The sequence below is a fragment of the Plecotus auritus genome (assembly GCF_963455305.1).
Source record: "Plecotus auritus genome assembly, chromosome: 3".
Lineage (NCBI taxonomy): Eukaryota > Metazoa > Chordata > Mammalia > Chiroptera > Vespertilionidae > Plecotus > Plecotus auritus.
Genome location: NC_137772.1, coordinates 121,966,504 through 121,992,313, shown reverse-complemented (window position 1 = coordinate 121,992,313; position 25,810 = coordinate 121,966,504). Strand labels below are relative to the sequence as shown.

General features: G+C 41.3%; 1 protein-coding gene across 2 annotated transcripts in view; it reads left to right on the top strand.

Annotated features, from left to right (window-relative positions):
- The window catches only part of B3GLCT (beta 3-glucosyltransferase), a 179,847-nt gene that overhangs the window by 30,956 nt on the left and 123,081 nt on the right, over window positions 1–25,810 (top strand). For both annotated transcript variants that reach the window (XM_080658983.1, XM_080658984.1), the window contains exon 4: window positions 22,671–22,780. In XM_080658983.1, the coding sequence (XP_080515109.1) occupies window positions 22,671–22,780 (110 nt within the window). The remainder of the gene's footprint in view (window positions 1–22,670; window positions 22,781–25,810) is intronic.

Sequence of the window (25,810 nt, the reverse complement as noted above, 5' to 3'; positions counted from 1 at the left end):
AAATTTATATCATGGAATACTATGCAGCAGTAAAAAAGAAGGATCTCTTACCCTTTGAGACAGCATGGAGGGACCTGGAGAGTATTATGGTAAGTGAAATAAGCCAATCAGAGAAAGACAAGTATCACATGATCTCACTCATATGTGAAATCTAATGAACAAAATAAACTGATGTGCGAAATAGATCCAGAGATATGGAAGCATGGAACAGACTGTTGAATCTCAAAGGGAAAGTGGCGGTGGGTGTATGGTTGGGAAGAGATCAACTAAGAACTTGTATGCATATATGCATAATTTATGGACACAGACAATAGGCTGGTGAAGACTTGGGGTGGGTGACGGGGGAGGGCTATAGGGGTCAATGGGAGAAAAAAAATGGAATATATGTAATATTTTCTATATTAAAGATAAACAAAAAGAAAATATTTAGTGATGCTGATTTACAGAACAGCGGGGATTTAAGCACATGGGCTGTTTTCAGCACTAATCTGTGCTAACCTGGTTCTTTTCTGGAAGGGGCTATGGCTGAATGGCATGGAGATGATTTTCTGTCATTATTCTCAGGATTTTAGGAACTGGGAACACCCTTTCTTTTTTTTCTTATTACCTGTAACTCCCACATAAGTATCCTATTCCTTAGCCATACCTAACTGTGAGGGTCTTAAATTACCCTAAGAAGAGATGAGGACACTGTCCTAAGGACATGCAGAGAATAGAGGGGAGGACTGTGAAGGTTTGGGTCCCACTGTCTGGGACCCCAGGCAGTTCAAGTTTCAAGTTTCAGAGTTATTGATTTGGAGTCCTCTGAGTGAAGCCTATAAATCCTTCATGATCTAATCTGGCTGAGGCATCCTCCCTCTCTAACTTTATCACTGATTCTTCCTGCATCCTGTCCTTAGAGATGCCTGTCACACTTCCTCGTCACCCACTCAGGGATGCTACAAATATAAGGCCGCTTTGGTTCAGTAATAACCACACTTCTCTCTCTGCTGCTGATCTGGAACTCCCTGAGCCTAAGCCTGAGAAAATGGCTTTTTTAACGGAAGCTGGAAACACCTCCTCCAGAAGCTCTCCTTGCAGTGGCTCCCCGGCCTCTGTGTTCTCACAGCGCCCCATGCGGGCTCTGGCTTTGCCCTTACGCCTTTGTGGGATGATGGCCTACTTCCTTTTTTTTAAAATTTATTTTTATTTTTAAAATTTAAGTATAGATAGCATACAACATTGTTATTACATTACTTTCAGGTGTACAAAATAGTGATTTGATATTTATATACCTTACAGTGTGGACCCCACACTAATTTGGGCAATCATCTGTCCAGTGCAGACTATCACAATATTACTATGTTCCCTTCACTTTTTTTTACCCACCCTCCCACCCCTTCCCCTCTGGCAACCATACCTTTGGTCTCTGTTTCTACAAGTGTGTTTTTGTTTTGTTTTGTTCTTTAGATTCCACATATGAGTGAAATCATATGGTATTTGTCTTTCTCTGACTGACTTATTTCACTTAGCATAATACCCTCTAGGTTCATCCATGTTGTTGCAAATGGTAATATTTCATTCTTATTTATGACCAAGTAATATTCCATTGTATCACATCTTTCTTTATCCACTCATCCATTGATGGACACCTAAGTTGCTTCTATATCTTGGATATCCTATATAATAAAAACCTAATATGCTAAGTGTCCGGTCGTCTGGTTGGCCATTCAACCAATCAAAGTGTAGTATGCTAATGATATTCTAAGGCCGCTCAACTGCTCGCTATGATGTGCACGGACCACAAGGTGGTAGACAGTCGACCAGTAGGTTAGCTTGCTGCTGGGGTCTGGCCGATCGGGACTGAGCGACATGGACTGGACATGCCCTGGAGCCCTCCTGCATCCCTCCCCAGCCCCTATCATGCACCAGTGGGGTCCTTCAGCCTGGCCTGTGCCCTCTCACAATCCAGGACCCCTTGGGTGATGTCAGAGAGCTGGTTTTGGACTGATAGCAGAACCACCGGTTGCTATGATGTGCACTGACCACCAGGGGGCAGACGCTCAATGCAGGAGCCGCACCCTGGTGATCAGTGTGCTCCCACGGAGGGAGTACTGCTCATCCAGAAGCTGGGCTCACAGCTGGCCAGCGCAGTGGTGGTGGTGGGAGCGGGCCTAAGCTGTCAATTGGACATCCCCTGAGGGCTTTCAGACTGTGAGAGGGCACACACTGGGCTGAGGGTCCCCCTCACCCCAAGGGCATGAATTTCATGCCCTGGGCCTCTAGTTGTAAATAATGCTGCAATAAACATAGGGGTGTATAAATCTTTTCAAATTAGTGTTTTGGGTTTCTTTGGAGAAATACCCAGATGTGGAATTCCTGGGTCCTATGGTAGTTCTATTTTTAGTTTTTTGAGGAACATTCATACTGTTTTCCATAGTGGCTGCTCCAATCTGCAGTTGACCAACAGTACACTAGACCATGCTGACATGGATCTTTGCACTTTGTAGAGATTCAGCGATGTTTGCTAAATGAGTGCACATAGCATGCAAGGTTGAAGCACATGGAACAGGAAGGGGATGCTTTCTTAGCAGAAAAAACATACATGCGTGGCTCAGTGGCTGAGCTTCGACCTATGAACCAGGAGGTCATGGTTTGATCCTGGTCAGGGCATATGCCTGGGTTGTGGGCTCGATTCCCAGTAGGAGGCATGCTGAAGGCAGCCAATCCATGATTCTCTCTTATCATTGATGTTTCTCTCTCTCTCCTTCTCCCTTCCTCTCTGAAACCAATAAAAATATATTTAAAAAGAAAACATACAACTTACAGCACATGACCCAAATATGTGAGAGAAAATTTTTTATTTTTCTTCTTACAAAGCCTTTTCTCTGTGTTGGACAAGCTGAAAAAGTGAGAGCTCTGCTGGTCTGGCAGAAGTGTTCCTAGGAGTGGGATTACTGGGTCAAATGGGAGTTCCATTTTCAGTTTTTTGAGGAAACTCCATACTGTTCTCCACAGTGGTTGCACCAGTCTGCATTCCCACCAGCAGTGCACGAGGGTTCCTTTTTCTCCCCATCCTCGCCAACACTTGTCGTTTGTTGATTTGTTGATGATAGCCATTCTGACAGGTGTGAGATGGTATCGCATTGTCGTTTTGATTTGCATCTCTCGGATAATTAGTGACTTTGAGCATGTTTTCATGTGTCTCTTGGCCTTCCTTCTGTCTTCTTTCGAAAAGATTCTATGTAGGTCCATTGCCCATTTTTTTATTGGATCATTTATCTTCCTTTTATTAAGTTGTATAAGCTGTCTGTAGATGTTGGAGATTAAACCTTTATCAGTGATAACATTTGCAAATATGTTCTCCCATACAGTGGGGTTTCTTGTTTTGTTGATGGTTTCTTTTGCTGTGCAAAAGCTTTTTATTTTGATGTAGTGCCATTTGTTTATTTTCTCTTTGGCTTCCATTGCCCTAGGGGCAGTATCAGTGAAGAAGTTCTTTCGGCATATGTCTGAGATTTTGCTGCCTGTGGATTCCTCTAGTATTTTTATGGTTTCCCGTCTTATATTTAAGTCCTGTATCCATTTTGAGTTTATTTTTGTGTATGGTGTAAGTTGGTGGTCTAGTTTCATTTTTTTGCATGTATCTGTCCAATTTTTTCAACACCATTTATTGAAGAGACTGTCTTGACTCCATTGTATGTTCATGCCTCCTTTGTCAAATATTTAATTGCGCATAGTGGTTTGGGTCGATATCTGGATTCTCTGTTCTATTCCATTGATCTATATGTCTGTTCTTGTGCCAGTACCAGGCCAGTATCAGGACAGTGGCTTTGTAATACAGCTTGAAATCTGGTATTGAGATCCCTCCTACTTTATTCTTCTTTCTCAGGATTGCTGTGGCTATTCGGGGTCTATTTTTATTCCAGATGAATTTTTGGAGAGTTCTTTCTAGGTCTGTGAAATATGCCGTTGGTATTTTAATGGGGAGTGCATTGAATCTATAGATTGCTTTGTGTAGTATGGACATTTTGATGATGTTGATTCTACCAATCCATGAACATGGTATGTTCTTCCATCTGTTTACATCTTCCTCTATCTCTTTTTTCAGTGTCCTGTAGTTTTCCGCGTATAGGTCTTTTACCTCCTTGGTTAGGATTATTCCTAAGTATCTTAATTTTTTCGGTGCGATGGAAAATGGGATTGCTTTTTTAGTCTCTCTTTCTGTAAGTTCACTGTTGGTGTATAGAAATGCCATAGATTTCTTGGCGTTAATTTTGTATCCTGCTACATTGCCGAATTCATTTATTAAGTCTGTTAGTTTTTTGATGGAGTCTTTCGGGTTTTTTATGTACAATATCATGTCATCTGCAAATAAGGACAGCTTTACTTCTTCTTTTCCAATTTGGATGCCTTTTATTTCTTCTTCTTGTCTAATTGCAATGGCTAATACTTCCAGTACTATGTCAAACAGGAGTGGTGAGTGTGGGCATCCCTGTCTTGTTCCTGTTCTTAGGGGAAATGGTTTTAGTTTTTGCCCATTGAGTATGAAGTTAGCTGTGGGTTTATCATATATAGCTTTTATTATGTTGCGGTATGATCCTTCTATTCCCACCTTGTTGAGAGTTGTTATCAAGAAAGGGTGTTGAATTTTGTCAAATGCTTTTTCTGCATCAATTGATATGACTATGTGATTTTTCTCCCTCAATTTGTTTATGTGATGTATCACATTTATTGATTTGCGGATATTGTACCATCCTTGCATTCCTGGGATAAACCCTACTTGGTCATGGTGTATGATTTTTCTGATGTACTGCTGGATCCGATTTGCTAGAATTTTGTTGAGGATTTTGGCATCTACATTCATGAGGGATATTGGCCTGCGATTCTCCTTCATTGTGTTGTCTTTATCTGGTTTTGGTATTAGGGTGATGCTGGCTTCATAGAAGGAGCTTGGAAGTGTTCCTTCCTCTTGAATTTTCTGGAATAGTCTGAGGAGCATAGGTTTTAGTTCTTCCTTGAATGTTTGGTAAAACTCTCTTGTGAAGCTGTGTGGCCCCGGGCTTTTGTTTGCCGGAAGCTCTTTGATGACTGCTTCTATTTCTTTCATAGTTATTGGCCTATTGAGATGTTTAGATTCTTCCTGATTGAGTTTTGGAAGGTTATATTTTTCTAGGAATATGTCCATTTCCTCCAGGTTGTCCAGTTTGTTGGAATAGAGTTGTTCATAGTATTTTTTAACAATCCTTTGTATTTCGGTGGGATCTGTTGTTATTTCACCTCTTTCACTTCTGATTTTGTTTATTTAGGTCCTCTCTCTTTGCTTCTTGGTGAGCCTGCCTAGAGGTTCATCAATCTTGTTTATCCTTTCAAAGCTCTTGGTTTTGTTGATCTTTTGTATTGTTTCTTTGTTCTCTATGTCATTTATCTCCGCTCTGATCTTTATTATTTCCTTCCTTCTGCTTACACTGGGCTTTTCTTGTTGCTCTTTTTCTAACTCTTTGAGTTGTTGGGTTAGGTAATTTATTACCATTGTTTCTTGTTTTTTGCAGTAGGCTTGTAGAGCTATGAACTTCCCTCTCAAGACTGCTTTCGCTGTGTCCCATAGATTTTGGATTGTAGTGTTTTCATTGTCATTTGTTGCCATGATGTTTTTTATTTCTTCTTTGATCTCTCTGGTAACCCAGTCATGATTTAATAGCATGCTGTTTAGTCTCCATGTGTTTGATTTCTTTGGGTTGTTTTTATTGTAGTTGATTTCCAGTTTTATGCCACTGTGGTCTGAGAAGATGCTTGATATGATTTCTATCTTCTTGAATTTGAAGAGACTTTGCCTATGTCCCAACATATGGTCTATCTTTGAAAATGACCCATGTGCACTTGAGAAGAATGTATATTCTGTGGCTTTGGGGTGAAATGTTCTGAAGATGTCAATTAATTCCATCTGGTCTAGTAAGTCATTTAGGATTGATGTTTCTTTGCTGATTTTTTGTTTAGAGGATTTCTCCAATGGTGATAGTGGGGTATTAAAGTCTCCTACTGTGATTGTATTGCTGTCAATCTCTCCCTTGATATCCTCCAGGAGTTTTTTTATGTATTTGGGTGCTCCCGTATTCGGTGCATATATGTTTACCAGAGTTATTTCTTCTTGTTGGATTGCTCCCTTTAGTATTATGAAGTGGCCTTCCTTATCTATTGTTATGTCCTTCACTTTGAGATCTAATTTGTCAGATATAAGTATTGCTACCCCAGCTGTTTTTTCAGTTCCATTTGCCTGGAAAACCTTTTTCCATCCCTTCACCCTCAGTCTCTGTGCGTCTTTTTTTCTGAAGTGGGTTTCTTGTAGACAGCAGATATATGGGTCGTGTTTTCTTATCCAATCCGTTACCCTATGTCTTTTCATTGGGGCATTTAATCCATTTACATTTAAAGTTATTATTGATAGGTACTTATTTGTCGCCATTCCTATTCTTTACCCCTGTGTTCCTTCTTCGCTTCCTATCTTTTTTTTTTTACAGCAGACCCTTTAGCATTTCTTGCATTGCTGGTTTGGTGGTAATAAATTCCCTTAGTCCCTTTTTTGTCTGTGAAGCTCCTGATTTCACCTTCCTGGACTTGTAAGTCTATTTCTTTCACCAGGTGGGGGATGTTTTCAGTCATTATTTTCTGGCACCCCCATAATTCTGATGTTGGTATGCTTGAAGTTGTCCCAGAGGCTTCTTACACTATCTTCCACTTTTTGGATTTTTTTTTCTTTTTGCTTTTTCGGTTGAGTGTTTTTTGCTTCTTTGTATTTCAGTTCTTTGACTTGATTCTTGTGTTCCTCTAGTCTGTTGTTGGGTCTCTGTATAATATTTTTTATTTTAGTCAGTGTATGTTTAATTTCTAGTTGGTCCTTTTTCATATCTTCAAGGGTCTCATTATATTTATCGGCCTTTTCTAGGATATTCTTGAAAAGCCTTGTAACCGTGGTTTTGAATTCTATATCCAGTCATTTGTTTTCCTCCATTTCTTTCGTTTGTGATCTGTTTCTTTGATGCCACATTTTCACTGCTTCCCTGAGTTGGTAGGGTAGATTTGTGTGCTAGGTTTCCTATATGGCCCAGTGGGTCGGCCTTCCCTGTTAACCTGAGGTGGACACTCTTGGTGCACCCCTTTGTGGACTGTGTGTACAGCCTTGTTGTAGTTAAGTCTTGATTGTTGTTGGTATCACAGGGAGGAATTGACCTCCAGGCCAGTTGGCTGTAAGGATCAGCTGTGTCTACGCTAGGAGAAGTTCGGTGTTGGAGACAGCCTTATAGGATTAGACTTGCCAAATTGCAATAGCCTCTGTGCTCAGTTTGGATGGGGTGGAGTCTCAGGGCGGAGCAGACAGTCTTGGCTTCCAGTCAGCCTTGCCCTTGCGCGTGCGCGCGTGCCTTCAGACCTCTGCCTTCCCTAACTCCTGAGTCTCCACCCGATAGTCCAGATTCCCCCCACAAGAGCGTGGGTCCCCATGGGCTCACCTGGAATTGGGGTTCAGTGCAGTCACAACTGGGGCTCAGTGCAGTCAGGAGCTTCTGACTCCCTTCCACTAGGGAAAGCCTTTGGCAACCTCTGCACACTTTGTGTGCACTGGCACGCACGCGCCTTCAGACCTCTGCCTTCCCTGGCTCCCGAGTCTCCGCCCAAGAGTCCAGATTCCCCCCACAAGAGCGTGGGTCCCCAGGGGCTCGCCTGGAACTTGGGTTCAGTTCAGTCAGAACTGGGGTTCAGTGCAGTCAGGTGCTTCTGACTCCCTTTTGCTAGGGAAAGCCTGTGGCAACCTCCGCAGCCTTTTTGTACACTGGCGCGCATGTCCCCAGACCCCTGCCCACCGGGTCTCCCCCGGGTCTCCGAGTCTCCGGGTGCCTTTCTCTCTACCTGACAGTCCAGACGCCCCCTGTATGATCCTGGGTCCACGGGGTTTCACCCGGGACTGGGGTTTGGTGCAGTCAGAACTGGGGTTCAGTGCGGTCGGGGGCTTCCTTCCCCCTCCCGCCAGAGAAAGTCAGCCAGGCTCTCAGCCGCCCTTCCTCTCTGCGCGCACAAATACCCTTTGCCGTACCTCCAATTCTCTGTGAGCTTTTCTCTTTCCTTCTAGTTGTAGAATTTCCAACTCAGCCAGCTTTCCTGTGGTTCTGGATGGTGTCCGTTCTGTCTTTTAGTTGTAGTTTTGAAATTGTTATGCGCGGCAGCAGTTTAGGTGCTTACCTATGCCGCCATCTTCAACCATTGATTTATATAATTATTCCTTTGCACTTTTTCCAGTATTCTATCTGTACAGTTCATCTACAGTATCCATCTGGGTTGATGCCCATAGAGCTAGTTAATATTTTTTAATTAATTTATTTTTTTAATTGTTTTAAGTATTACAAATAGTAGTACATATGTCTCTTTTTTTCCCCCATTGACCTCCCCCCAGCCTCCCTTTCCCCCCAGTACATGCCTTTAGCTGCCCCCCCCCCAGTGTCTTTTATCCATTGGTTATGCTTATATGCATGCGTACAAGTCCTTCAGTTGACTCTTACAGCCCTCCCCCCCGACCCCAAAACCTCCTCTGCCTTCCCGCTGTAGTTTGACAGTCTGTTCAATGTTTCTTTGCTTCTGTATCTATTTTTCCCCCTTTTATTTCCTTTAAAAAATCTTGCCTCTACAGACTGGAAATAAACATATAATAACAAAAAATGTTTGAGTCTCAATTTCAATGTCCAACAGTTCTGAGTCCCTGTTTCAATGTCAAACAGTTCCTTATGTGTACATGTCAGCAATGATATCTGGATGGTGGGCACATGGTGACAATGCAGGTCCAACCCTCTCTGGTTTGGTCCTAGGCAAGCTGCTGCGTTGCACAGCTGCTGACTGCTAGCATGGCAAGGCGTCGTCAGCGTCTCCCATCTCTGGACTGTTTCTCCTCTTGTCTTCGTGGTTGGAGCAGACCTGTCAATTCCTCTCTGTTGCAGGAATCCACATGGTCTTGGAGTTGTTTTCTGAAAATATACAAACATATTCTCAACCAAAAGTTAATAAAGTAATCTTTTCTATATAATTGATTTGGGATCCTTTTTATTTTTGCCCAGACGATTTTCCTTTGTCTTATTTAGACACCATGTGTGTTTTTCATGGGTGTCTTGCTGTTAGCATTACAAATAAAAATTAATTTTGTAAAGTAAAAATTTTCTAGATGTAATTTACTTATAGGATATTTTTCCTTACATGATATTACCCTACTATTCCCCCTTTTTTGATTAATGGAGGCTTTTGTAAATTTTATATTGCAGTCTTGATAACTTTAAATTTTAATTTTTTGCACAAAAATATGACTGCTTTAGTTTCATTGCATGTTCAGGAATTTTACCATGAGATGAACTACCAATAGAAATTTTAGTTACTACTTTAGGAACAGCTTTTTGTCCAGTACAATTAAATTTTCTTGAATATTCACTTATTTGAATTAGCCTATTTAATTTAATCTGACAACTTGATTATTATTTTACTGTCAAATTTAATACTCTACCAACAATCTTAGTTTACCCTGTAAATATTAGTGGAAAGGATTATTTGCATTCTTGAGTAGGCCCTGAGCATTCCTGGTGCTAGGCTGGATTTAGATATAGGGCAGCTGCTGTCGGCCAAGTCTCTGTCCGTTCCCTGGGTCCCAATCTGAGCTGGGCCAAGTCACTGTCTGTCACCTGTGTCCCGATCTGAGCTGGGTGTGGGAAGCAAAGCAGCCATGGGAGCAGGAGACCTCCCTCAGACGGGGTGAGGGTTCAGGCCCCTGCAAGGTTGGGAGGGTGGGGGTCTGTGCCCCACCTCTAATGATCCCCAAGTTCTCTCCTGATGGCCCCTCTGCGACTGTGCCTGTCTTAGGTTGTTCCTTCCCTGAGGAATCTTACCCATCTCTGGCTAACCAGTCATCCTCCGGGGCCAAGCAGGGTGATGTGAGGTTCAGTTCTGTCTCCTTGGTAGCCTATGCCCCCGTGGCCTCCACGCCCAGAACCTGCCTTGGGATCCACTGGCCTGCTGGCGGGGCCCCAGAACTGATCACATATCTCAGGGAACTCAGGTTTCTTCTCCAGGGAGGCCCAGCTCACACAATTGGGCGAGAGACAGATCCATGGTACCAGCCACCACCAGGCTTCAAGCTCAGCATGAAAAGAAAGCTCAGGCAACAGATGAGGGCAATTGGATTGTGAGAAGAGGGTCCCTCTTGGCACAAAAGGCAAGAGGGGCCAATATAGAATGCTCAAGTGCCTTCCCAGTGCCTTAATTCCTTCTGAAAGGGATTAAATCCTTTCATGTCCTCTTTTTTTTTTTTTAATTGCTGCCAAACATTTCAAGAATTATTTGTAAGTTTGTTTGGGATAATTGTACAATATGCTGTTGTAAAATATCTAAAATTATAATGACATTGTAGAATAATATCATGTAAGGATATTCTTTGCTCTAGGCCATGGCAATTCAATTTCAAACTGGCTGACAATTTCTTTTTGTAACTTTATATAAACTTTGTCAGGGAGGCAAAAACACAAATTATTCCCCATAACCCCCCACCCCCCACTTATGCCCCACCCCCTTGTTGTCTGTGTCCATTGATTAGGCTCATATGCATGCACACAAGTCCCTTGTTTGATCTCTCCCCCTTATCCCCACCCTCCCCTACCTTCCCTGAGGTATGACGTGCTGTTTGATGTTTCTCAGTCTCTGGATCTGTTCTTGTTCATCAATCTATGCCGTTCATTATATTCCACAAATGAGTGAGATCATGTGATATTTATCTTTCTCTGCCTGGCTTATTTCACTTAACATAATACTCTCCATCTCCATCCATGTTGTTGCAAATGCTAGGAACTCCTTCTTTTTTACTGCAGCGTAGTATTCCATTGTGTAGATATACCACAGTTTTTTAATCCACTCATCTGCTGATGGGCATTTAGGATGTTTCCAAATCTTAGCTAAGGTGAATTGTGCTGCTATGAACATAGGCGTGCATATATCCTTTCTGATTCGTGTTTCTAGTTTCTTGGGATATATTCCTAGAAGTGGGATCACTGGGTCAAATGGGAGTTCCATTTTTAGTTTTTTGAGGAAACTTCATACTGTTCTCCACAGTGGCTGCACCAGTCTGCATTCCCACCAGCATTGCACGAGGGTTCCTTTTTCTCCACATCCTCACCAGCACTTGTCATTTGTTGATTTGTTGATAATAGCCATTCTGACAGGTGTGAGATGATACCTCATTGTAGTTTTGATTTGCATCTCTCTGATGATTAGTGACTTTGAGCAGGTTTTCATATGTCTCTTGGCCTTCCTTCTGTCTTCTTTCGAAAAGTGTCTATTTAGATCAGATGCCCATTTTCTGATTGGGTTGTTTATCTTCTTTTTGTTAAGCTGCATGAGTTCCCTGTAAATGTTGGAGATTAAACCCTTATCATTGATATCATTGGCAAATATGTTCTCCCATGCAGTGGGCTTTCTTGTTGTTTTATTGATGGTTTCCTTTGCTGTGCAAAAGCTTTTTATTTTGATGTAGTCCCATTTGTTTATTTCTCTTTAGTTTCCATTGCCCTATGGGCAGTATCAGTGAAGAAGGTCCTTCGGCACATGTCTGAGATTTTGCTGCCTGTGGATTCCTCTAGTATTTTTATGGTTTCCCGTCTTATGTTTAAGTTCTTTATCCATTTTGAGTTTATTTTTGTGTATGGTGTAAGTTGGTGGTCTAGCTTCATTTTTTTGCATGTATCTGTCCAATTTTCCCAACACCATTTGTTGAAGAGACTATCTTGACTCCATTGTATGTTCGTGCCTCCTTTGTCAAATATTAATTGAGCATAGTGATTTGGGTCAATTTCTGGGTTCTCTATTCTATTCCATTGATCAATATGTCTGTTCTTGTGCCAGTACCAGGCTGTTTTAAGAACAGTGGCTTTGTAATACAGCTTGATATCCGGTATTGAGATCCCACCTACTTTGTTCTTCTTTCTCAGGATTGCTGCAGCTATTCGGGGTCTTTTTTTATTCCAGATAAATTTTTGGAAAGTTCGTTCTAGGTCTGTGAAATATGCCGTTGGTATTTTAATGGGGAGTGCATTGAATCTATAGATTGCTTTGTGTAGTATGGACATTTTGATGATGTTGATTCTACCAATCCATGAACATGGTATGTTCTTCCATCTGTTTATGTCTTCCCCTATCTCTTTTTTCAGTGTCATGTAGTTTTCCACGTATAGGTCTTTTACCTCCTTAGTTAAGTTTATTCCTAGGTGTCTTAATTTTTTTGGTGCGATGGTAAATGGGATTGCTTTTTTAGTCTCTCTTTCTGTAAGTTCATTATTGGTGTATAGAAATGCCATAGATTTCTTGGCGTTAATTTTGTATCCTGCTACATTGCCAAATTCATTTATTAAGTCTAGTAATTTTTTGATGGAGTCTTTAGGGTTTTCTATGTACAGTATCATGTCATCTGCGAATAAGGACAGTTTTACTTCTTCTTTTCCAATTTGGATGCCTTTTATTTCTTCTTCTTGTCTGATCGCAATGGCTAATACTTCCAGCACTATATTGAACAGGAGTGGTGAGAGTGGGCATCCCTGTCTTGTTCCTGTTCTTAGGGGAAATGGTTTTAGTTTTTGCCCATTGAGTATGATGTTGGCTGTGGGTTTGTTATATATGGCTTTTATTATGTTCAGGTATGATCCTTCTATTCCCACCTTGCTGAGAGTTTTTATCAAGAAAGGGTGTTGGATTTTGTCAAATGCTTTTTCTGCATCAATTGATACGACTATGTGGTTGTTCTCTCTCAATTTGTTTATGTGATGTATCATGTTTATTGATTTGTGATATTGTACCATCCTTGCATCCCTAGGATAAATCCTACTTGGTCATGGTGTATGATTTTTCTGATGTACTGCTGGATTCGATTTGCTAGAATTTTGTTGAGGATTTTGGCATCTATATTCATGAGCGATATTGGCCTATAATTCTCTTTCATTGTGTTATCTTTATCTGGTTTTGGTATTAGGGTGATGCTGGCTTCATAAAAGGAGCTTGGAAGTGTTCCTTCCTCTTGAATTTTCTGGAATAGTCTGAGGAGCATAGGTTTTAGTTCTTCCTTGAATGTTTGGTAAAACTCCCCTGTGAAGCCATCTGGCCCCGGGCTTTTGTTTCCTGGAAGCTTTTTCATGGCTGCTTCAATTTCTTCCATAGTTATTGGCCTATTGAGATGTTTAGATTCTTCCTGATTGAGTTTTGGAAGGTTATATTTTTCAAGGAATATGTCCATTTCCTCCAGGTTGTCCAGTTTGTTGGAATAGAGTTGTTCATAGTATTTTTTAACAATCCTTTGTATTTCGGTGTGGTCTGTTGTTATTTCTCCTCTTTCATTTCTGATTTTGTTTATTTAGGTCCTCTCTCTTTGCTTCTTGGTGAGCCTGGCTAGAGGTTCATCAATCTTGTTTATCCTTTCAAAGAACCAGCTCTTGGTTTTGTTGATCTTTTGTATTGTTTCTTTGGTCTCTATGTCGTTTATCTCCGCTCTGATCTTTATTATGTCCTTCCTTCTGCTCACTGTGGGCTTTTCTTGTTGCTCTCTTTCTAATTCTTTGAGTCGTTGAGTTAGATCATTTATTAGCATTTTTTCTTGTTTTTTGAGGTAGGCCTGTAGAGCTATAAACTTCCCTCTCAGGACTGCTTTCATTGTGTCCCATAGCAATTGCATTGTTGTGTTTTTATTGTCATTAGTCTCCAGGATGTTTTTAATTTCTTCTTTGATCTCGTTGATCACCCAATCATTGTTTAATAGCTCTATGCTATTAATAGAGCTAGTTAATTTTTATTATTGAATTGCTTTCCAATTTGTGTATCTTGTTAGTGCATATGTGAATTTCTTCCAGTGTTTTCCTTTTACATATCCTGCTGGGTGTATGCCTGCTATAGACCCCTTTACACATGGGGGAGAGTGTCTCAATTTGGTGAATAGCAGTAGAATTCTGGGTTATTGGGAATGTGTATCCTCAACTTTATTAAATTTTGCAAAATTTCTCTGAAGTTTTTCGTTAATTTTTCACAAACGTAAATCCTTATAACTTCTCTTTTAATATATTGCTTCTTGTTAATGTTTCAGGTGTAGTGGATGGAAAATTACATTTTAACTGAAATAGAAAACACCGTGTAAGCCCTTCAGTGTCCAATTCATAGAGCCAAGAGCTGACTTAAAATAGAGATCAGTATGTAGAATCTTCATATTTATATACACTCCTACCAGAGAGCACTGAGTTCATATTCAATAGGTTGTTTAGCATTTCCTTTTAAATTTTGTATTGAGTTTTAAACAAAGAGCATTTGGGATTATTTAAGGACCAAATGACTTACTGTGGAGCTGTTTATTGTATTAATATTTGAGTGAGTGTGTAAACGAATGGAATTATAGAACTGAACATTAGAACAATAACATATCCTATATAATAAAGATGGAATATGCAAATTGTCCGGCACTCCACGACAAAGGTGGTGGCGCCCACAGCCAATAAGGAGGGAATATGCAAACAGACACTACAAAGATGGCAGTGACTGGGCTGGGATGCTTGCGTCGTTGCCATGGCGACAATGCTGGTGTTCCGCCCTGCTCCAGCTGCTATGGGCCTTTGGGCAGTGCGTGTGTGTAGGCGCGGAGCAGCCGGGGCAGGACACCTACTATGAGGGGGGGTGGAGGGAGCTACAGGAGGGCGGCAGGGCTGGAGCAAAGGTGGAAGGCGACTCCGGCTGGAACAAAGGCGGAAGGCGGCTCCAGCCAGAGCAAAGTCAGAAGGCAGCGGCCAGAGCGAAGGCCCCGGGTCCCGGGTGCCGGAGGGAAGCTGGTGCCGGCAGCCAGGGGAGGGAAGGCCTATTCTTGCACGAATCTTCATGCATTGGGCCTCTAGTAGTAGAATAAAATTAAAACCAAATTAGTGTTCCTAAGTCAGGTGTTAAAGCGAGGATGGTCCCCACATTCATTTGCTGTAAACCTGGCTGGAGGCTACAGTCTATGTGACATCTGCTTTTTGCCAACACCGCTGTCTGGTGGCAAGGTGCTGACACAGTGGCAGTTTCTATTTGCTTCTTTATTACAAGCTCAAAATAGGGGGAGGCCAATGTGCTTCTCCACAGTGGGGCCTGAACCACCATCTCTGCTTAGGACAACGTCCGATAGTCCTTCTGGTCAGCTGGGCATGTCATTCCAGGGGTTCTGCACTGCTGGCCATTGTAGAAAAACCAGCTGCCTTCAGGTGAGTCTTTAGGGGGTTGGCAAATTCTGCCCGTGTTGTCATAGGTGAACTTTTTAAAAAAATTTAATTTAATTTTGTTAAGATATTACAAATAGTACATATGTCTCCTTTTTCCTCCCCCCGGCCTCCCCTACCCCCTGGCACTTGCCCTAGTCCCCCTGCCCCCAGTGTCTTGTGTCTCTTGGTTGTGCTTATATGCATGCATACAAGTCCTTCAGTTGATCTCTTACACCCCAACCCTCCCCTACCTTCCCTCTGTTCTATGCTTCTTTGCCTCTATTTTTTTTCAACATTTTGTAATGTTCTTTATTATCCATAAATGAGTGAGATCATGTGGTATTTATCTTTCACTGACTGGCTTATTTCACTTAGCATAATGCTCTCCAGATCCATCCATGCTGTTGCAAATGGTAAGAATTCCTTCTTTTTTTTACAGCAGCATAGTATTCCATTGTGTAGATGTACCACAGTTTTCTAATGCACTCATCTGCTGATGGGCATTTGGGCTGTTTCCATTTCTTAGCTATTGTAAATTGCGCTGCTATGAACATAGGGTTTCATATATCCTTTCTGATTGGTGTCTCTGTTTTCTTAGGATATATTCCTAGAAGTGGTGTTACTGGGTCAAATGGCAGTTCCACTTTTAATTTTTTGAGGAAACGCCATACTGTTTTCCACAGTGGCTGGACTAGTCTGCATTTCCACCAGCAGTGAAGAAGGGTTCCTTTCTCTCTGCATTATCTCTAGCATTTGTCATTTGTTGATGATAGCCATTATGACAGGTATGAGATGATACCTCATTGTTGTTTTGACTTGCATCTCTCCGGAAGATTAGTGACTTTGAGCATGTTTTCATATGTGTCTCTTGGCTTTCTGAATGTCCTCTTTTGAAAAGTGTCTATTTAGGTCCTTTGCCCATTTTTTGATTGAATTGTTTATCTTCCTTTTGTTAAGTTGTATGAGTTCCTTGTAAATGTTGGAGATTAAACCATTAATGGAGATAACATTGGCAAATATGTTCTCCCATGCAGTGGGCTTTCTTATTGTTTTGTTGATGGTTTCTTTTGCTGTACAGAAGCTTTTTATTTTGATGTAGTCCCATTTGTTTATTTTCTTCTTAGTTTCCACTGCCCTAGGAGCCATATCAGTAAAAAAATTGCTACAACAATGTCTGCTATTTTGTTGCGTGTGGCTTCTTCTAAGATTTTTATGGTTTCCCACCATATGTTTAAGTCCTTTATCCACTTTGAGTTTATTTTTGTGTACGGTGTAAATTGGTGGTCCAGTTTAATTTTTTTGCAAGTATCTGTCCAATTTTCTCAAAACCATTTATTGAAGAGACTGTCTTGACTTCATTGTATGCTCTAGCCTCCTTTGTCAAATATTAATTGAGCATAATGGCTTGTGTTGATTACTGGGTTCTTTGTTCTGTTCCACTGATCTATATGTCTGTTCTTGTGCCAGTACCAGCTAGTTTTGAGAACAGTGGCTTTGTAGTATAGCTTGATATCTGGTATTGTGATCCCTCCAACATTGTTCTTCTTTCTCAAGATTGCTGCAGCTATTCGGGGTCTTTTTTTTTTATTCCAGATGAATTTTGGAGAATTTGTTCTACATCTTTGAAGTATGCCATTGGTATTTTAATGGGGATTGCATTGAATTTATAGATTGCTTTGGATAGTATGGACATTTTAATGATGTTGATTCTACCAATCCATGAACATGATATATTCTTCCATTTGTTCATGTCTTCCTCTATCTCTTCCTTTAGCGTCCTGAAATTTTCTGAGTACAGGTCCTTTGTCTCCTTGGTTAAGTTTATTCCTAGGTATCTTAATTTTTTTGTTGCAATGGTAAATAGGATTGCTTTGTAAATACTCTTTCTGTGAGTTCATTATTGGTGTATCAAAAAGCCACAGACTTCTGGGTGTCAATTTTGTATCTTGCTACATTGCCAAATTCATTTATTAAGTCTAGTAGTTTTTTGATGGAGTCTTTGGGGTTTTCTACGTACAATATCATGTCATCTGAGAATAAGGACAGTTTTACTTCTTCTTTTCCAATTTGGATGCCTTTTGTTTCTTCTTCTTGTCTGATCGCAATGGCTAGTACTTCCAGTACTATGTCAAAAAGGAGTGGTGAGAGTGGGCATCCCTGTCTTGTTCCTGTTCTTAGGGGAAATGATTTTAGTTTTTGCCCATTGAGTATGATGTTGACTGTGGGTTTGTCATATATTGCTTTTATTATGTTGAGATATGATCCTTCTATTCCCACCTTGCTGAGAGTTTTTATCAAGAAAAGTTGTTGGATTTTGTCAAATGCTTTTTCTGCATCAATAGATATGATTATATGGTTTTTATCTCTCAGTTTGTTTATGTGGTATATCACATTTATTGATTTGCAGATGTGTACCATCCTTGCATCCCCAGAATTAATCCCACTTGGTCATGGTGTATGATCTTTCTAATGTAATGCTGGATTCGATTTGCTAGAATTTTGTTGAGGATTTTGGCATCTATGTTCATGAGGGATATTGGCCTGTAATTCTCTCTCTTTGTATTGTCTTTATCTGGTTTTGGGATTAGGGTAATGCTGACTTCCTAGAAAGTGCTTGGAAGTGCTCCTTCCTCTTGAATTTTTTGGAATAGTCTGAGGAAGATTGGTTTTATTTCTTCTTTGAATGTTTGATAAAACTCCCCTGTGAATCCGTCTGGTCCAGGGCTTTTGTTTGTTGGAAGTTTTTTGATTACTGCTTCAATTTCCTCCATAGTTTTTGACCTATTCAGATTTTTTGATTCCTCTTGGTTGAGTTTTGGAAGGTTGTATTTTTTAGGAATATGTTTATTTGTTCTAGGTTAGTGGTCGGCAAACCGTGTCTTGCGAGCCACATGTGGCTCTTTGGCCCCTTGAGTGTGGCTCTCCCACAAAATACCACAGCCTGGGTGAGTCTATTTTGAAGAAGTGGCATTAGAAGAAGTTTAAGTTTAAATAATTTGGCTCTCAAAAGAAATTTCAATCGTTGTACTGTTGATATTTGGCTCTGTTGACTAATGAGTTTGCCGACCACTCTTCTAGGTTGATCAATTTGTTGGAATAGACTTGCTCATAGTATTTTTTTTTTATGATTCTTCATATTTCTGTGGAGTCTGTTGTTATTTCACTTCTTTAATTTCTGATTTTGTTTATTGGGGTCTTCTCTCTTTGCTTCTTGGTGAGCCTGGCTAGAGATTCATCAATCTTGTTTATCCTTTCAAAGAACCAGCTCTTAGTTTCATTGATCTTTTGTATGTTTTCTTTTGGTCTCTATGTCCTTTATTTCCACTCTGATCTTTATCATTTCCTTCCTTCTGCTCACACTAGAATTTTCTTGTTGCTCTCTTTCTAATTCTTCAAGTTGCAGAGTTAGATGGTTTATTACCATTTTTTTGTTTTTTGAGGTAGGTCTGTAATGCTATGAACTTCCCTCTCAGGACTGCTTTCACTGTGTCCCAAAGATTTTCGATTGTTATGTTTTCATTTTCATTTGTTTCCAGGATGTGCTTTATTTCTTCTTTGATCTCTTTGCTAACCCACTCATTGTTTAATAATGTGCTATTCAGCCTCCTAATGTTTGAATTTTTGTGATTGTTTTTACTGTAGTTGATTTCTAATTTTATGCCATTATGATCTGAGAAGATGCTTGATATGATTTCAATTCTCTTGAGTTTGGAAAGACTTTGCCTTTGTCCCAATATGTGGTCTATATTTGAAAATATCCCATGTGCGCTTGAGAAGAATGTATATTCTGTAGTTTTGGGGTGGAATGTTCTAAAGATGTCAATTAAGTCCATCTGATCTAATGAGTCATTTAGGATTGATGTTTCTTTGCTGATTTTTTGTCTAGAGGTTTTATTCAGTGATGTTAATGGGGTATTAAAGTCTCCTACTATGATTGTGTTGCTGTCAATCTCTCCCCTGATATCTTCTAGAAGTTTTTTTTTTTTTAATGTATTTTGGTGCTCCTGCATTGGGTGTGTAAATGTTTACCAGAGTTATATCCTCTGTTGTATCTATCCCATTAGAATTATGAAGTGGCCTTTCTTGTTATGGTCTTCACTTTGAGATCTATTTTGTCATATATAAGTATTGCTACCCCAGTTTTTTTTCATTTCTGTTTGCCTGTTAGATATTTTTCCACCCCTTCACTTTCAGTCTGTGTGAGTCCCTTTTTCTGAGATGGGTCTCCTGTTGACAACATATATATGGGTCATGTTTTCTTATCCATTCACTAACTCTATGTTTTTTGATTGGAGCATTTAATCCATTTATGTTTAATGTTATTATTGATAGGTACTTGTTTCTAGCTATTTCTGTACTTTATGCCTGTGTTCCTTCCTCCCTTTCTATTTCTTCTTTTTATAGCACTCCCTTTAGCATTTCTTGCATTGCTGGCTTGGTAGTGATAAACCCCCTTAGCCTTTTTTTTTTGTCTGGGAAGCTCCTGATCTCCCCTTCAATTTTGATTGATAGTCTTGCTAGATAGAGTATTCTTGGATTCAGTCCTTTGCTGTGCATCACTTTTTATACCCCCTTACATTTCCTTCTAGCTTGATGTGTTTCTGTTGAGAAATCTTTTGATAATCTGATGGGGGATCCTTTGTAGGTAGCTCTCTGTCTCTCTCTTGCAACCTTTAAGATTCTCTCTTTTTTGTTAATATTTGCCATTGTAATTTTGTGGTGAGTTGGTTTGGGTCTTTGGGATTTATCTTGTGTGGGACTCTCTGTACTTCTCTAACTTTTTTCTTCTCCATAACAGGGAAGTTTTCTGTCATTATTTCTTCAAATAGATTTTCTAACCATTGCTGCTCTTCTTGTCCTTCTGGCAGCCCTATTATACATATGTTACTTCATTTTGTGTTGTCCCAAAGCTCCCTTAGGCTCTCCTCCTGCTTTTTATTTTTTTTCTCCAGTTGCTGTTCAGATTGGGCTTGTTTCTCTACCTTTCTTCTAACTCACTAATTTGGTCCTCTGTTTCTTCTAGTCTACTGTTGAAACCTTCCATGGTGTTTTTGATTGTAGCTATATCACTTTTGATTTCTTCCTGATTTTTGCATAGGTTGTTGATTTTCTCATTCATCTGGTTTATGGAGTGTATGACCCTTACTCTGAATTATTTTTCTGTCATGTTGCATGTTTTCGTTTCATTTATTTCCTTCCTTGGAGATTCTTCATTTTCTTTCCTCTGTGGATTGTTTTGTTGTCTTCCCATTCTCACTATCACCAGAAGGTTCAAACCCCGAGTTGCATGGGCCTGGGCTGTGTGCAGTGGGAGCTTCGCAACAGAGTGTCACTGAAGAGCTCTGACACCAAGACGTTTGGCTGCCATGGGTTGATGGGAGCCACGGACACCCAGGATCAGAGTCACCGGCACTCAGTGTGGCCTTGTGCATGCCCCTAGAATCACGAACCTGGCCTGTGCCATGCTGAAAAAGAGACCCTGCTGGTGTGTGTTAAATATATGAGTCCCATAGCACGTGCCAGGAGTCAGAGTTCTTCTCTGCCCACACCAAGAATTGAGTATCAGAGTCTTTGTTGCTTGTTGCGGCCTCAGGCTGAGAATCAGGGTCCCTGTGTGTGCATGTGCCATGAATTGGAGTCACTGGCTGTTAGTGTGAATGCATGGGAATCAGGGATCCCAGGCGCACAAGATGAGGAAAAGTTAAGTCACTGGTGCTCAGTGCTGCCCCTTACATGGAGAATCAGGGTCTCTGGTCTGCTTGGGGGACCAGGTTGCATAGTTGCACTGTGTCAGCAGGACGTTCACTCCTGCGCTGCTGAAAACAGACTTCTGGGTGTGCTTGCCCAGAATCGAAGTCAGGTGGCACTGCCGCCCTGCGTGGGCATGGGTTTGGTCACCCGATTGCATTGCGGGAAGCAGATTCCCAGTGTCCGAGCGCACGCCCAGGCTCAAATTCCTGTAGCGGAGCTGCAGCCCTGTGTGAGGGGCAGGTGTAGCAGTTCCTATGGTGCTGCAGCAAGCCTGTGGGGAGGGGATGGCCTCTGTGACTCACAGAAATCTGCTGCCGGTATGTCTCGATTCTTGTTGTCTGTGGGTCTGCAGCTGTGGTTGCAGGTCTCTGTTCCCAGTGGCTATAGGGTCCTGGTTTGCATCTGAGACCAGATTGGGTGGTGATGAGGCTAGGATCCTAGTCTCAAGCAGTTCTGTTTTTCAAGATGGCCTGGTCTTTGTGCCTGTGCTGGGCGCTGCCAGAGTGTCTGCGTGATTTCGCCATCTAAGACTGCCTGGTTTGGCAGCCCCTTGGAAGACCTACAGGATCTAACTGGCCCTCGCTCATCCACACACACACCACATACATCCATACACTCCTACATACTATCGCTTCCTCATTCTCTCACACTCTCTCCCTCCTTACCTTCTTGCCGGTTGCCATCTTCCATAGGTGAGCTTTTATGCAACAGTTTTCACTAAAGCTTGCTTCTGTGGAACTGTGGTTGTTTTCCTGGAGAGAACACTCGGTTCTGGCTTGTGAGATAGGGCCGGGGTAACTGAGTTATTTATTTGTAAACTCATGGGATATATGCAGTCACCATTGAATGTCACCTGGCAGAGCCAGCCAGAACAGTCTTGAGGTAGTGTGTTAGTTTGCTAGGGCTGTATAAACAAAGTGCCACAAATTATATGGTTCAAACAACAGAATGTTATCTCATTGTTCTGGAGGCTGGACATAAAAATCAAGGTGTCAGCAAGGCTGGTTTCTTCCAAGGCCTCTCTTCTTGGCGTGTAGATGGCCGTCTTCTTCCTACGTCTTCACATCAACTTTCCTCTGTGTGTCTGTGTCCACAGTTCCTCATTCTATAAGGATACCAAATATATTGGATTAAGGCCACACTTTAACTTGATCTCTGTAAAGACCAAGTTCCAAATAAGGTCACATTCTCAGATCCTGGGGGTTAGGACTTCAATCTAAGAAGTTTGGGGACCCAATTCAACCCATAACAGGTAACAGCACAGTGTAGGATTATGTGTGAATTGTTAAAAGGCTACTTGCAAACAAGATTTTCAGCTTCTAGGGAGGTAGTGTTCTAGACGTTTTCACACTTTCCTGTGTTTACAGTCATTCCTTTTGACAGAGGCAGGACAGATCCATAGTTGGTTACCATAGACTTGGTCTAGTACAGTGAGCTTATTTATTTTCTAACTTCTGGGAAATAAATTTTGGAGATCAATTTCAAAAGAGAGTTTATCACTAGAATTATATATAAATTGAGTTTTCCCTTTAAGAGTTTATTTCCTGAAAGCTTATCTTGTAGCAGGGGTCAAGAGGTGAGCAGGGAGTTTAAACTTGTTTTCAAGATCATTTCAGTTGTCAAAAAGTAAATACCTGAAAACTTTTTCTTTTTTGGTTCTAGATTTGAAAGGAATTGTGTTTGTCATCCAGAGTCAAAGTAATTCTTTTCATGTAAAAAGAGCAGAAGAGTTAAGAAAAAGCATCTTACAGCAAGCTTCAGATCTTACCCAGGTATGTCAAAATGGCTTAGGATGTCTGCTAATTATCTATTGATTGATAAGTTTATGTTTTCCAAAGCTCTTGGTCTATAGAGAATCAATTTTATTTAGATGAGAATAACTCTTCTGACTTGTTTTGCTTATTTAATATTGACTATTTATGGTTTAAAATCTGCTAGTTAATTGCTAATGCTCAAAGCCTCATAGTCTAAATTATTATATATTTTTTTAATTTAGGAGAATTATATAATCGTATATGACTATTGTGGTTTTGTAATAAAGTATGATACAAAAGAAATAACTTTCTTAAGGCAGAGCTTAAAACAGTAGAGATAATGTTCAAAATTTTGGTATCAAGTTCTAAGGAAATTATCATATTGAAATAACATTTAAATTAACCTCAATGTGATGTTTCCTCTGTGAGTTTCTTAATCTGTTTTTTAATTAGACATTATTAATTGAACTTTTGATTTGATTAAAATGTATTTTCTGAGAAGAATCATGGAGAGAAAGATTGACATATATAGGTACATTTTGATAAAGTTTAAAATAGGCATGAATTGAATTTAATTCTGGAGGTTTGGGGCAAAGGAAAATCTGCTTTCTTATGCTGCCATATAGATGCTTTCCTCTTTGGCCAAGCGAAAAAAAAATTCCTGCATGCCTGCTACTTCATACTACAGAGATACTACAGAAGTGTTTAAACCTGGCGGGTTTGGCTCAGTGGTTTGAGCGTTGGTCCACAGACCTCAGGCCCACAGACCTCGGGTTCGACTCATGTGTACCTTAGTTGCAGGTTCCCCAGCCCCAGTAAGGGCGTGTGCGGGATCCCGGCAGCCAATTGATGTGTCTCTCTCACATGGATGTTTCTCTCTCTCTCTCTCTCTCTCTCTCTCTCTCTCTCTCTCTCTCCCCCGCCCTCCGCCCTCCCTTCTACTCTCTCTAGAAATCAATGGAAAAATAACCTAGGGTGAGGATTAAAAAAAAAAAAAAAAGACAGAAGTGCTTATTGCCAGAAGAACTCTGACAGGAGATGTATGTTTGATGGATTGCTGTCCTTCTGTTGGTGGGGGCTGGGAAATAGAGGGTTGGACATAGCAGTGGAAAAATTAGCCATGTTAGTGAGATTGAAGGCTGAGATTAAAGTTTATTGTGCTTTATCTTGAAATGCTTTACATATAAAATTTATCCAGCCTCTCCACATCCTTGCAAGGGCAGGTCCTTGACTCCCCTGCTTTGAGTATCACACCTTCTAAGGGGGAGGAAACAATTGCCTGCTGGGTGTGTGTGTGTGTGTGTGTGTGTGTGTGTGTGTGTGTGTGATTGGAGCTAGGGGCAGCTTGATGAGTCTGAAATTTTTCTTTGTCTGGAAACCCAGCTTTTAGAAATTTTCTTCTATAAACCTGTTATGATTTCATCAGAGAGGCAGACATGCTGCCTTCTTGACTGGCTGGGTATCTTCCTCTTGCTCTATGGGGCCCTTGCGGAGTGGACAAAGGAGGCTACTATGGGGACGAAGGTGGCCAGTAGCCCCCATAGTCCCTCTGTCGGATCCCAGCAAGTATTAAGGAATGTAGCTCCATTGAGCTGTAGCAATTACCCCAAGCTCAATAATGAGGGATGAGGTGCTAGGAAAATATGATCTCACAATTAAGTGAATCTTTGAGAGACAATATGGAAAAGAACCAGAAAAGTCATTCACACATACACCAGAACAATGACTTAAGGAAGTTGGAGATTTACGACCCCTCCCAAACAGTGCAGTTATGGGTGGGCCAGCGGCAGGCAGCTCTTCTCCAGTGTCCTCCATCCATCTCATTACTTTATCATGGGCTAAGGTGTCCTCACCTGCACGGTGGAAGCTGACTCCCCACCATTGCATCTGCATGCCAGTGTGTGGAGGGCAAGTGGCTTTCTTCTGAGGATGTGACCTGACATACCATTGTCCAGAACATAATCACTTGCGCATACCTTGGCTGGGAAAGGTCATGTCTAATTGGGTGGCCTTGGAAACAGACAAACTTAAGGGATTCTACTCACCAAACAGAAGAAGGTAGGAGTAGAGACTCAGACAAATTGACATCTCTGCTAAATTCTGGATTTCATTTACATGTCAGGGACTTGTCTAGTCTATGGAGGAATTTATCTGTGAACCTCTCATTTCTCAGTCTTGACAGAGCTACTGTGGGCAAAGTACTGGGTGTTCAAGGATCAGCAAGCCAAGGTCCTTGTACTGGAAGAACCCACAGTCCAGCAGAGGAGATGGGTCCATAAATGGGCAATTTTAAAGCAGAGTGGCAGTACAGACACAGAAAGACATGGTTCTGCTTATATGTGGTATCTAAAATAGTCAAATTCATAGAATCAAAGACAGAAGGGTTTTGCCAGGGGCGGTGGCTGGGAGGGGGAATGAGTTTTCAACAGGCATAAAGTTTTAGTTAAGTCAGATGGATAAGCTCCAGAGATCTGAATTACAAAATTGTCCTTTTAGCCAACAGTTTTCTGTTATATGCCTAAATTTGTTAAGAGGATCTGAGAGCTCATATTAAATAAAATATTCGGTAGTAGGTAGGTTGGGAGAGGGTGGGGGAGGGGAGGGCTCTCAAGGTGGAAAGCCAGGTAAAGGCAGCCAGGTGAGAAGCAGGAGCATGGTGTGTGTGGACCCTGCCTGTCGCCCTGGGTGGCTGTAAAGGGGGAGGTGGGCGTGTAGGCAGCCGGCCTGGTGGGAACTTGGGGCCTGGCCACGTAGGTGCTGTGTGTCCTTGTGGACCCATGTCTTTCTCTGGGCTTTACTGGCACTCTGAGAGATTTCTTTGATGTCCTCCTGTCAGTAGGTATAGGAGCGACCCCTAGTCCCTGTGCTTACAGTGTTCCCTGTTGAGAATTACTGCTAGGGAGAGTACATAGGGTGTTGACCTGCTCAGATTTTCACTGGTGGCTGTGAGGAGGGCAGCTTTAAGAGAGCCAAGAGTAGAGTGAGAGCCTAATTCTAAGGCCCTTGGACTCATCCAGGGCAATGCTGCCCAAAGAGGGAGCACAGACC